This window comes from Monomorium pharaonis, chromosome 4 (assembly GCF_013373865.1).
Source record: "Monomorium pharaonis isolate MP-MQ-018 chromosome 4, ASM1337386v2, whole genome shotgun sequence".
Lineage (NCBI taxonomy): Eukaryota > Metazoa > Arthropoda > Insecta > Hymenoptera > Formicidae > Monomorium > Monomorium pharaonis.
The window spans coordinates 12,203,930-12,216,487 of record NC_050470.1 but is presented as its reverse complement, the minus strand read 5'-3'; the positions used below and the strand labels follow the sequence as shown (position 1 = coordinate 12,216,487).

General features: G+C 33.8%; 2 protein-coding genes across 2 annotated transcripts in view; both read right to left on the bottom strand.

The window, feature by feature from the left end:
• LOC105836910 (sodium- and chloride-dependent GABA transporter 1) overlaps positions 1–1,693 on the bottom strand; it is a 365,264-nt gene extending 363,571 nt beyond the window's left edge. The window contains exon 1 of the mRNA XM_036285958.1: positions 1,121–1,693. The gene's annotated coding sequence lies outside the window, so the exon portion shown is untranslated. The remainder of the gene's footprint in view (positions 1–1,120) is intronic.
• Positions 1,694–4,890: 3,197 nt separating this feature from the next.
• LOC118645201 lies at positions 4,891–10,433 on the bottom strand. Its single transcript, XM_036285830.1, has 2 exons — positions 10,155–10,433; positions 4,891–6,184 (listed from the first exon to the last, which is right to left on the bottom strand). Exons 1-2 carry the CDS (start codon positions 10,431–10,433, stop codon positions 5,804–5,806), a joined length of 660 nt encoding a protein of 219 aa, XP_036141723.1. The 3' UTR covers positions 4,891–5,803.
• Positions 10,434–12,558: the final 2,125 nt, after the last annotated feature.

Here is a 12,558-nt window from a genome sequence, read left to right as displayed (position 1 = left end):
CAGTTGTTATATGTTAAGCATTGTGTTGTTATTTTTTATATATCAAGCGTTTGTTTTGATGCTCTTAAATCAAAATTTGTCATATTGCGTTAAAATTAAAAACTTTTTATTTTATTCGCGTTTTGATTTCCGCGCTGTCTCACATTACCCTTATTTTTATTGATATATACCTCCATAAAGTTTGTAAAAAAAAATAATAAAATTAATTAGCTGCATCTTATTTAACTAAGACTTTATTTAATTCAATTTCAATCAATCAGATTTGAATCAAGCAAGAATTTCATTGAATCATGAATTGTGAAGAATCTTGCAAGAAAAATAGCAAGATATTGTCTGAGATGTGTAGAAGAAAAGGTAAATATACTATAGACGATAGCTATTGAAGCGGCCCGTTAAATACGAATGTCCGGCAGGGGGTCCATATAATAAATATTGCGATGGTACGTGTTTCCTTGCTCCTCCCTTCCTATCGCCACCCATCTCGATTCCCTCTTCCTCTTCCACGCTCATAAAAAACAGCTATATTCTAATTAGCCGAGGATGTGTCGTTCCACGTGTCGTTGCAAACCGATGCATCAAAACCGTTTGTTACTTGTCATAAATTTCGTTTTAACGGAAAATTAAAGTTTTGCTAATTTTCTGTCTATTTGGAACATTAGAAATTCTTCCTTTTTCAGGAAGTACAGATACAATAAATAAGTGAGTAATTATGTACATGTGTTATCGCTTGATAATTTCCAGTTTCATAAAGTAAGTATCTTTGAAATGTTATACTTGACGATCAAATAGCTTAAACCACGTGACATCAAAGTCAGATTTAAATCTTAATCTGGACCAAGCATAATTAACGTCTAATATAAATTAATACAATAATTTAATGTATCAGTTCCGTTAAACTACTTGAATTATATTAAGGTAGCTTAACAAATCATTATTCTTATTTCTTCACACACATACACATATTTCTTCTATAAAATTTGATTTCTATATAAGATTAAAGAATAACGTATTATAAATCAATCTACTTGCTGTTAATTATTTGCAAATTATGCGATGAATTTGCCGTTTATTTCAACTTAAGATCAACATCTTTATTATGATTCTCAAGCAGTCTACAAACCTTACTAAATCCGGCAAGGAAATCTCATGTGGAAGTCACCAGCCTAGGAGATAACAGCTCGGTGTCACTTCAACGTCGACTGGCGGAATGAGTCTGATTGGTTTTTACACACTACACTTCTTGAGCACTTTTGATTGTAATATAGTTTCGCGCTTATTGCCAGAGTATCGTCCACATGATCTCGATGATTGAAAATCTTCGGTAATCGAGGAAATTTTAATTGTCCAAATAAATTGACTTCAGTTTTTTATAACAAATGACTTAATCGTAATCTCAAAATCAAAGTCGATCTATCCACTGTAAAATTCCAACTATTCCCCGGAGAAGCATCAAGCTCAAGAGAGACGCTCTTGAGGTGCAACGAATCGCGATCGTTCGTGTTTGCCTGCCGTGGGTATACTGACTTACGATACACGACGCAGATATTACAAAGAGAGAGAGAAGAGTGACTCTCGGCGTTGAGAGCGCAAGTGTCACTTGTGAGATATTGTATAATCAGTGAGTGATCAATCCAGTCTCAGATCTTCTGTACACGCCACATCAGCTGGCAGTAACTGAAATTATTGTGCAGGAAGAAAATCCGGAGGTTCCCCCTTTTTCTTTTGCCCCCCGCCCGTAATGCATGTTACTGCACGCCCTTACACTCTCCGCCATCAACATTGTGGGATGTTATCTATCGATATGCTGGAGAAAGAGAGAGGGAGAGAGAGAGAGAGAGAGAGAGAGAGAGAGAGAGAGAAAGGAAGGGACAGAAGGAAAAGAAAGGGGGTCATACCAAGATCGCAACAGTATATCATCATCAAGTTGACATTTATTTATCTCCCTATCCCTCCAACCCTTTCTCTCATTTCCTCTTCCTATACTCACATTTTTTTCTCTCACACTTCTAATTTCTTCTTTCTTCTCTTTTGCAAAATCTTATACCTTATGGATTCTCCTATAGATGCCAACTGATCTTGTTTGAATCTTCCTACATACATACTTCTCTCTTCATAAGTTTTAACTGTATCAATCACATGCAGCAATTCGGGGGTTTAGAATTCGTCCAAAATGATAAGATAAAAATTCAAAAGTAAAATTTTTCTAGAGCACTAATCTATTATATATTTTTTTAAAAATACAGATGGTTGTTAACGTTAAATGTTTGTACATGCAATAAATATTTTTGCCTAGTTACTTGAAGTATTTTGACACAGATGTATCGTTCAATAAGAACAAAGCATTATTTACCCATCAAACACAGAACATGTTGTATTATTGCTGTGAAGTTGCTACAATGTTATAACATTGCCGCAATGTTGCTGCTATGTTCTGTGTTTGCTGGGTAAAAAAAACATCTGTGTCGAAAGACTTCGAGTAATTAAGCAAATATTTATTGCATGTACAAACATTTAATAGATGCACAATAGATACACGAATAGGACCATTTTTGATGCAAATGTAACAAAAATATTTTTAACCTTACATTTTTTGGTTTTAAATAATTTGTTCCTATTATATAGTCATCTAACAAGTAAACTTCGGAGAACATTAAACTCAATTTTTTCAAATTTCTTACAGTTATTTTACATATCAAAGTAGAAGAAATCTGTCTAAATCTGTTATCCTTTATTTCAAAAACCGAGTAAAATTATTCTTTAAAAATATAATATGCTTTAAACTTTAAACATGTATAAAAATCACTTACTTACAAAAAATTTTACGAATTAAAAAGTGAAAAAATTAATTTGTGTTAAAAACAAGAATAGATTTCTTTATACTTTGACATGTAAAATAATTATAAAAAATTTGAAAAAATCAGCGCTTTGACATTTCCCGAGATTTGTTTCTAAGTATTTGATTTCTGCCCTTACGGAAAGAAACTATAGCGGATTACAAAAAATTATATTACAGGATACAAATTAAAGAATGAAGTATTGTAATATTTTGTAATATTTTCGCACTACACGTTCGGATTACAGGAAAATAACTTGTAATATCTTATCTGTAATATCTAGCCTGTAATATATTATCATTAATATATTGCCGAGATTACAGGATAAAAGCCTGTAATATGACAGCGGGATTACAGGAAAATAATTTGTAAAGTATAATTACACATTAAAAAAATATATAATGTAAAATAATGGAAAAAATCATTTATTTAAAAATTACGTGCATGAAATTTGTACATTGTTCATGGCCGTACATCCAATGTGATTAAAAAGTGATACAATAAATCTATTAAATTTTAAACAATATTTATGGAAATAATTTATATGATAAGTCTCGCTATCTCAAATTTCATGGATTGCTAGTGGCATTACACGTTTAATGCATTACACACGTGTAGTAGTGTATTACACATTTTGTAGATTACACGTGTAGCATATTAGACATGTAGTATATTTATAGATGTAGTGGATTACACACTTCATGGGCTAGACGTGTATTCCGTATTACAGGGATTTCACGCACTGTAATAACAACTTCGATAGAAAAAGATTTTTAAAATTGTATGACAAAAGAATTGTAAAAGATTTATAATCCGTCATTATGAGGCCATAGTTGAGAAAATAGACGTAGAAACATTAACCTTTTATAAAACATTAATAAATATTTGCGCAATTAAATCTTGAAATGATATGTTGGTATAACAATAGCGATATGGCGAATCATCTTAACAGCACATTTGCAAAATTAAATTTAAAAATAAATTGTGCAATAATTGAGAAAAATATTTCAGTTGTAACATGTTTAAAACATTTAGAAATATAATTGTGCAGAAAAGGCTCAAATTATTCCTCAATTATTCCTAAATTATGATGTACAAATATTGAAACATGGAATGTGTAATATTGCATGCTTCAATATTTGTGCATTGTAATGTATTATAGGAATGATTTAAGAGGTTCTGACTTATTATCAATGAGATACTTAAAGGGTTACACCAACCTAGCGGGTAAAAAAGATCAATTTTTTTTATTACATTTTCTTGAAGCTTCAAGTTTCGAGAATATATCCTGAAATTTTTATGCTGATATCTGCAAAAATGCCGGAATTACAAAGAGTTGAGTAAAACGGGATCGAGCGTTCGAGTGCTCGATTTGGAGCAATATCAACATAAATCGCCTGGATGATGATGTGATTAAAGCCATTCGTCCAATATTTAAACAACTTTCTAGTGATAATTTACTGGAGAGATTTACGTCGGTAGATTTACGCAAAACGTTAAAGAAAGTTTGAACAATCTGATTTGGCGCATAGCGCCAAAAGTGCAGCACAGCGGTGCAGACGTTGTGCAAATTGCTGCCAATATTGCTGCATGCACATTTAATGAAGGTGCTGTCGCATATTTATTAATGATAATAAAAGAATTGTGCTGCATATTGCGAAAATCAAGACTGAGCGCGCATCGATGTGGCCGAAGTACGAGCGCAGAAGGCGACGCGCGAAGGAAGGATTGCTCGCCGTCAACAGAGGTCTTCATAGAGCGCTGCTGCTATTGATGGAAGGAATCTCATATGGCCCCGGAATTGCAGACTAGAGGTAAAGTGCAAAATTCAGCTGTTAATAATAATAGAACTAAACTTGAAACTTTAAACGCGTTTTTCTCGAAACATGGTTTTCAAAGGCGGTGACCACGAGATTTCAAAAACTAATCGATGGATCGTTTTCAAATTTTTACACAATACTCTCAAAAACATTCTTTTGTTGGTGACGATCTATTTTTTTTTAATCGATCTTCATTAAAACTTTAAAAAAATGAAAAGGACGAAAATTTTACGTTATTTTTAAATTTTAACTTTAACTCATCGCCATTTTGTAACAAACGATAAAATCGACAATCGGCGATTGTCACCGACAAACCACTACTGTTAGCTTAAAAACATCATTTTGTTTTTTTGTTTCAGATGGATCGTTTAGACAGGACAGTGGTCACCGCAAAATGCGTTTTTCCAAACCTCAATGTGTGTCGGCGGCCATATTTCTGCTTTCCGTCACCATTGTTTAATAAAAAAATTTTTTTATATTATCGAAACATAAGTCTCTCTCTCAATAATTACACAAAATTTCATTTAATTCCCACTACCCATTTAGCAAGAATAAAATATCAAAGTTAGGCCTGTTTTTTGACCGTCTAGATTGGTGTAACCCCTTGACTCTCCAACGAACCCAACTAATCTGTCAGACAAAGTGCCCTTTTTAAAATCTTTATTATTTCAATAATTAGCTTTCTGCCCGATGCGGAAGAGAATAGCCATGTAATAGCCCAGTCAAATTGGCATTCAACTTCGGAAGAATTTCCACCTGGCTGGATTTTTGCATACAGTAAGATATTGCTATTTTAAACAACCTCTCAAAAATCCCCGTCGATGTAAGGAAAATTTTTTACAAAGGTTGAAAGCGGGTGAAAAACAGTTTTTCACGAATATCTCGCAAAATATTGATTTTTTTGCAAAAATTTAGATATAATTTGTAGCTTATGAAATTTGCTATAAAAAAGGTTTAATTTGTTTTTTTCGTAGGACTACCTTTTCTCGAGCAAAATAGTTTACAAAGTTACACGATCGTATTTCATTGATAAAATGCACTCCTTTCTACACCACCGCTGAGGTAGAATACCGGTCGTGTTTTTTAATTATATGATATCCCTTATAGGCCTAATCCACATTTTTTTGTTCTGTTTATTTTGTTATTAAATTATTTTTCGGTTTTATCTATTTCTGAAATCTCCTCAAACTCTATGATTTCTGTGTCTGTTTCTTCCATTTCTTCCATTTCTTTCATTTCTTCCATTTCTTCCACAGCTGCCATAGCTAAGTTTATTGGATATATGTCTTCGGTGATATCTTCAGCGTGATTTGTGCAAGATTGATCATGGCAATTACCGCATACAGCTGAGCAACGCAAACCAACTTTTCTACAACTGCAGTTAAAGCCGCAATCTTTAGAATAATTGCAGAAAATAATATTTAAGAGTATATCTGGAGCAGAAGGCAAAAGAGTTTGAATCGGTTCCAAGATTTCATTTATAGTGATCCATCCCCAGTCTTCGGGATTAAGTTCATTTCCAAGCCATTTTTATACTTGATATTACACCCAGTATAAATGTTGTTGTGCAGCACTAGATGCTGGAGGAAATGTTAATAATTTTACAGCCTTATTAAATCTTGTAGATTTTACAAAGGAAAAATATCTGAAATGATCAATTAATACTTTGTTACATGGAGCACCATACATTGCTAAAATAAAGCGTATATTCCACTGTTAAAAATCTCTTGTGGAGGACATTTTGGTATTTTGAATATCTCTACGCAATTAATCAGATCGCTTCATTGTTCAAGTAACTTTAAAGCTTTTCCTTTGCCCTTATTAAATAATGCAGACGTTGTATCGCACCTAGTCATTGCATGTAGAAATAAAATATGCTTTTTACTTTTTGTGAATGCATCAAAGCTGTTTGAAGAATTTTTTTTTTTTTTTTTTGACTTTGCCCTTTTCCTGGCTTCAGAAAATAAATTTCTTTATCAGCTGAAATTCGAGCAACTAATAGTATTAATAAATCGATGTCTTCGCCTACAACAATTATTTTATTTGCATGGCACTGTTCTAGTGCAGTATTAATAATCAGAACGTCAGCATTGTCTTGAGCTTGTTTCACGCTGATGCAGCGTTAGCAGTTTTAAATTTTTCACACAGCATTGAAATAAACCTACTTTTATTGTTTTTATTGGACAGAAATTTTTCTTGGCTTATTGGAACTGTCATTGAAGCATCAAACAAGATTTCTATAGATGTTTTAGCAGATTGACATCGTTGTTCCATAGCTTTTGTATTCTTACTATTATCATTATAACCGTCAAATACAATAATTACATTAGAACCAAAATGGTTCCGAATATAATTAATATATGTAACAAAAATGCCATCAAATGTACTTTCTGGATTCCACATAACACGATGTAACAGACAATAGGAACAGAAAACCAATCACAGTTCAGATTTCTTATTTCTATTACCTGTTGCCTGGCATTGTGCAAGAACCCTTATGGTAAAAGTTATTTTTGGAGTATACTTCAATCTTAGGCTGGCCTTATTGGTAAATCCAATCTTATATTTAAGGTCGTCTAAAAAACGCTCCCGGTACTCTACCTCAGCGGTGGTATGGAAAGGAGTGCATTTTATCAATGAAATTCGATCGTGTAACTTTGTAAACCATTTTGCTCGAAAAAAGGTAGTCCTAGGAAGAAAACAAGTTCAAGCTTTTTTATAGCAAATTTCATAAGCTACAAATTATATCTGAATTATTTTTGCAAATATCAATATTTTGCGAGATATTTGTGAAAAAGTTTTTCACCCCTTTCCACCCATGTAAACAATTTTCCTTACATGGTATCGATGGGGACTTTTAAAAAATTGTTTAAAATTAGCAGTATCTCACTATATGCAAAAATCCAGCCAAGTGGGAATTTTTCCGAAGTTTGATCCTTCTTTAGTCTAATTTGACTATAATACTTTTATGATTTTTAATTCAGTAAACGATTTGCTACAAAAAAAGTGAAACCTTCACTGCAGTCGAATAAAAAGATCACTTATCGACCAAAACATTTATTCTTATAAAAAGTGGGACGTCAGTCCATTTTGAGTGGCCGTATTGTCACTATCGCTTAGAGTGAAATTACGTACTGTTTTAATAGGGATAATAAATACTCTCTGAATTACAACCAGTAGAAAATTGACGAAATCAATAAAAATATACTAACTTTCAGTGTGTACCTATAATCCAAACAAAATTACTTAAAAAAAAAAAAAAGATGCTGTGTGTGTGTGCGCACACGTGCGCGTTTTTTAGCGAACATAGAACGGTTATCTACAAAGTGTTAATGAATCCGCGACTTGGTTGCTTGTTGATCTATTGTCCATGCCTCTATCCCCCCCTCTATTTCTTCCTCTCTCTCTCTCTCTCTCTCTCTTTTTCCTCTCTCCCTCCCTCCCTTCCTCCCTTCTTATCTCTCTGAATTGTTTACGACGAGTCAATTAGATGTTCTTCGAGATTTTCTAATCCTACTTTTCACATTCCTTTACACTCTACCGCGGCTTACAGAAATTCTTTTGTCTTATCAGCCATGTATTTCTGGCACTTATTACCAGCACATTAACTCAGGTGTATCAATAACATCAAACTCTATCTTCTCACTTTTAAAAATATGTTATTCTCTCACCTTTTTGCTATAGAACGTGATGGGGGCGTCAGTCAAACTTAGTAGTGTGTATGCTTTTAATTTTTATTTTATTTTTAGCACTTTAATTGAGTACTGTGTTACTTTTGCTGCATGTTATATCTTATTACTTTTAGTTCATCATTTTTGCTGCATGCTATAGCCTTTTGCTGCTTTTAGTTACATTATTGGTGAAGCTCTCTATTACTGCTTCATTGCACGAGTTTGTGTGCATTAGTGTTAGTTTTCTTGATATGTTATTATAAACCGTGTGGTTACCCACACAGCATGGGGAGCTCCCGAAGAGCTCACAAAATTTTTCATAAGCTTCATTTAAGTTTCCAAAAAATTCGCACGGAGCTCCCTATGAGCTGCTATGTCCGCTTTTAAGAGCTCCCTGCGAGCTTCAAAGTAATTCCCGGAAAGCTTTTATACAAGCTTCCTGAGAGTTTCATCTAAGCTTGCAAGAAGTTCAGAAATTATGTTTTAAGAGCTCCCTGCGAGCTTCAAAATAATTCTCGGGAAATTTCTATATAAGCTTCCCGGGAGCTCTTATGTCCGCTTTTGGGAGCTCCCTGAGAGCTTAGATGAAGCTATCAGGGAGCTTATATAGAAGCTTCACGGGAATTATTTTGAAGCTTGCAGGGAGTTCTTAAAACATTATTTCTGAACTCCCTGCAAGCTTAAATAAAGCTCTCAAGGAGCTCTCAAAAGCGGACATAGAAGCTGCCGGAAAAAATTTTATTTTTATATTTTCTCAATTTTTGGAAGCTCTCTCTGAGTTGCGAAGGCCCACGAACTCTCTTCGTAACAAAAACAATATATATACTACACTTTGCTGCTAGTGAAGTACTAACTACTAGGTAAGCCGTGAGTGATGGTTTTCTTTTATAAGCCTTTTGGAGTAAATTTTCTCACGAGAAGGAGGAGCGCCGTGCCTTCGCGTAGTGGCGATCTTGCGAACTACTCGCGGCTATATAACTATACATGCAGTACATTAATTTACCCGATATGTTCCATCTCTGGGAGTTTGTTTTGTCGAATTTGGTAAACTTCTTGAAAACTCAGCAAAATAAACTTCCTGGGAGCTTGTTTTGTCGAATTTTGTAAACTTCTCGGGAGTTCAGCAAAATGAACTCCCTGGGAGCTTGTTTTGTCGAATTTTGTAAGGTTCTCGGAAACTCAGCAAAACGAACTCCCTGGGAGCTTGTTTTGTCAAATTTTGTAAGGTTCTCGGAAACTCAGCAAAACCAACTCCCTGGGAGCTTGTTTTGTCGAATTTTGTAAGCTCCTCGGGAGCTCAGCAAAATGAACTCCTTGGGAGCTTAATCGGAGCTTTATGCTGTATGGGTATCCTAGTTGCAATTTGCTGCTATGCATTGTTACCGAGCGATTATATTATATAACATTATTTTTATATATTTAATTTATATAGTTTATATTTTATATTATTTGTGAAGACTTATATAGACTTGTGATATCTCATTTATATTTTAGTTTCAGTTTAGTTCTGTTATACTAGGTATGTAAATATGAAACCGGAATTTTTGTATAAAAAACACGTTTATTGTATCAAAATGATAAAAAATATTTTATTCGAAGTATTGCCCATCTTTAGCTATACATTTTTCCTATCTCTCTCTGACAATTTGTGGGTGCCACGCCAAAAAAACTGTTCTTCTTTTGAGGCAAACCAGTCGTCGAGCCATTTTGTACATTTTCGTCAGATGTGAAGCGCTGCTCAGCAAGTGCGTGTCCCATCAATGCAAATAAGTAATAATCAGATTGGGCCAAGTCTGGTGAGTAAGCCGCATGCGAAAGTATTTCCCAACCAAACGCCTCAATCGTGTCCTAGACCGGTTTTGCTGTGTGTGATGATTTTCCATCTTCTGAATCTTTTCCATGGCTTTCAAACGTATGGAGACAGCTTCTCGTGTCACATTTAATTGATCTGCGAGTGGTTGTTGCGTTTGAACGTCATCCTCGTCCAACAATGCTTGCAATTCGCTGTCTTCAAACTTTTTCGGTGGTCTTCCACGTTCTTCGTTTCTCAAAATCGCCACTTTTGAATTTTTTAAACTACTCAAAGCTCTGTGATTTATTAAGAGCATGCTCACCGTAAGCTTCGACAAGCATTCGATGCGATTGTGCAGCAGTTTTCTTCAAATGGTAACAGAAAATCAATGCTGTCCGCAAATTGCAGTTTCCAAGCACAAAATTCAACATGTTCAACGCTATTAAAAACTATGCTGTTGTATGAAACTTGTATTGTTGTGAGTTGAAAGTCTTTATCAAATGTCAAAACAAGAAAATGGCGCCAATGACACGGTTTGACGGTAACTACATTGACAGCTAGCGCCATCTATGAGCAAATTCCGGTTTCGTATTTACAGACCTGGTATAGTTATGCTATCTTTCTGTTATAGTTTTGTTATCTTTCTCTACAGTTATCCAGTTATTAGTTTTTCTTTCCTGTGTTTATTAGTTATAAGTTTGTTTATGTTATTTGCTCCTAATATATGGAAAACACGTATCCTACTTTGCCCCAAAGCATTGCTAGGGCTTAATAAAAATGTCAATCCCCCCCCCTCTCCCCCCTCCTCTCTCTCTCTCTCTCTCTCTCTCTCTCTCTCTCTCTCTCTCTCTCTCTCTCTCTTCTCTCTCTCTCTCTCCTCTATCTCTCTCTCTCTCTCTCTCTCTCTCTCTCTCTCTCTCTCTCTCTCTCTCTCTCTCTCTCTCTCTCTCTCTCTCTCTCTCTCTCTCTCTCTCCTCTCTCTCTCTCTCTCTCTCTCTCTCTCTCTACTGCTTATAGTTATTTCACGGAATCCGCATATGAAATTTAAGATCATAGTCACCGATTTCGTTTAAACTGCAGAAAAATATTCGTCAAAATGAGTTAAAACAACCTGAATTTTTTTAGATTTTTAAATCCACGGGATTAGTAGGGGCGCTACTCATTTCTTTGACATGTCGCGTTCCGACAACGCTTTGAAGTAAATTTTCACCAATTTTTTCTTTTCTGTTTTTTTCCAAACATATACATTTTTATGTAAAATTTCCTGCTCTTTCCAATAAAAATATTTCCAATTCCCTCAAAATTAAAGAAAGCATTAAAAATGATGATTTTTTAGAAAAATTCTGTTTTTTTATATTTTCCCCAAAGTTTATTTTAAAATGAATATTTTCATTGGAAAAAACGGATTTTTTTACATAATATATGTAGTTTATAGCTTTTGCTCTCAATGGTTAAAACCAAAATTAAATAAATAAACAAGAGCATGCTGCCATCAAATGTGCCGAGTGCTTCACGTAAGAATCGTTAAAGTGTATCGATATAAAGAGCATAACTTTTTATAACTTTTTTGCATCACTTTCGTCTTGAAATGGCATCAAAGTGCTCACAAAAAGAAACTAAAAAAATGTTTCCATCCTTTCAATTTGGATTCAAGTCGTAAGCAAAGCAAACAAAAATATTTTTAGAGCCATGATATGCTACAATTAAAACAATATCAAAGTTATCACGCAATAATTTCTCTGAATGACATGGTAGGATATGCTCATGCAAAAGTAATTTTATCATCTTTGAACTTTATAAAAATAAAAATTAATTGATGGCTGTATAACGACTTAATAAAAAATCATTATTAAAGACAAAAACATAATTAGAAATAGTAAATATAATTTGTTTATTTACTTAATTTTGATTCTAACTATTGAGAGCAAAAGCTATAAACTACATATATTATGTAAAAAAATCCGCTCTTTCCAATGAAAATATTCATTTTAAAATAAACTTTGGGGAAGATATAAAAAAACAGAATTTTTCTCAAAAATCATCATTTTTAATACTTTCTTTAATTTTGAGAGAATTAAAAATATTTTTATTGGAAAAAACAGGAAATTTTACATAAAAATGTACACGTTTGACAAAAAAAAAACAGAAAAGAAGAAATTTGTGAAAATTTACTTCAAAGTTGTCGAAACGCGACATGTTAAAAAAATAACAGCAGCACCTCCACTAATCCCGTGGGTTTAAAAATCTAAAAAAAATTCAGGTTGTTTTAACTCATCTTGACGAATATTTTTCTGTAGTTTAAACGAAATCGGTGACTATGATCTCAAATTTCATATGCGGATTCCGTGAAATGACTCATATATATATATATTGTTGCGTCGAGTCACTGTAGGAACACACGGACACACTCACACACACTCGCGCCGAAGGAAAACCAAACC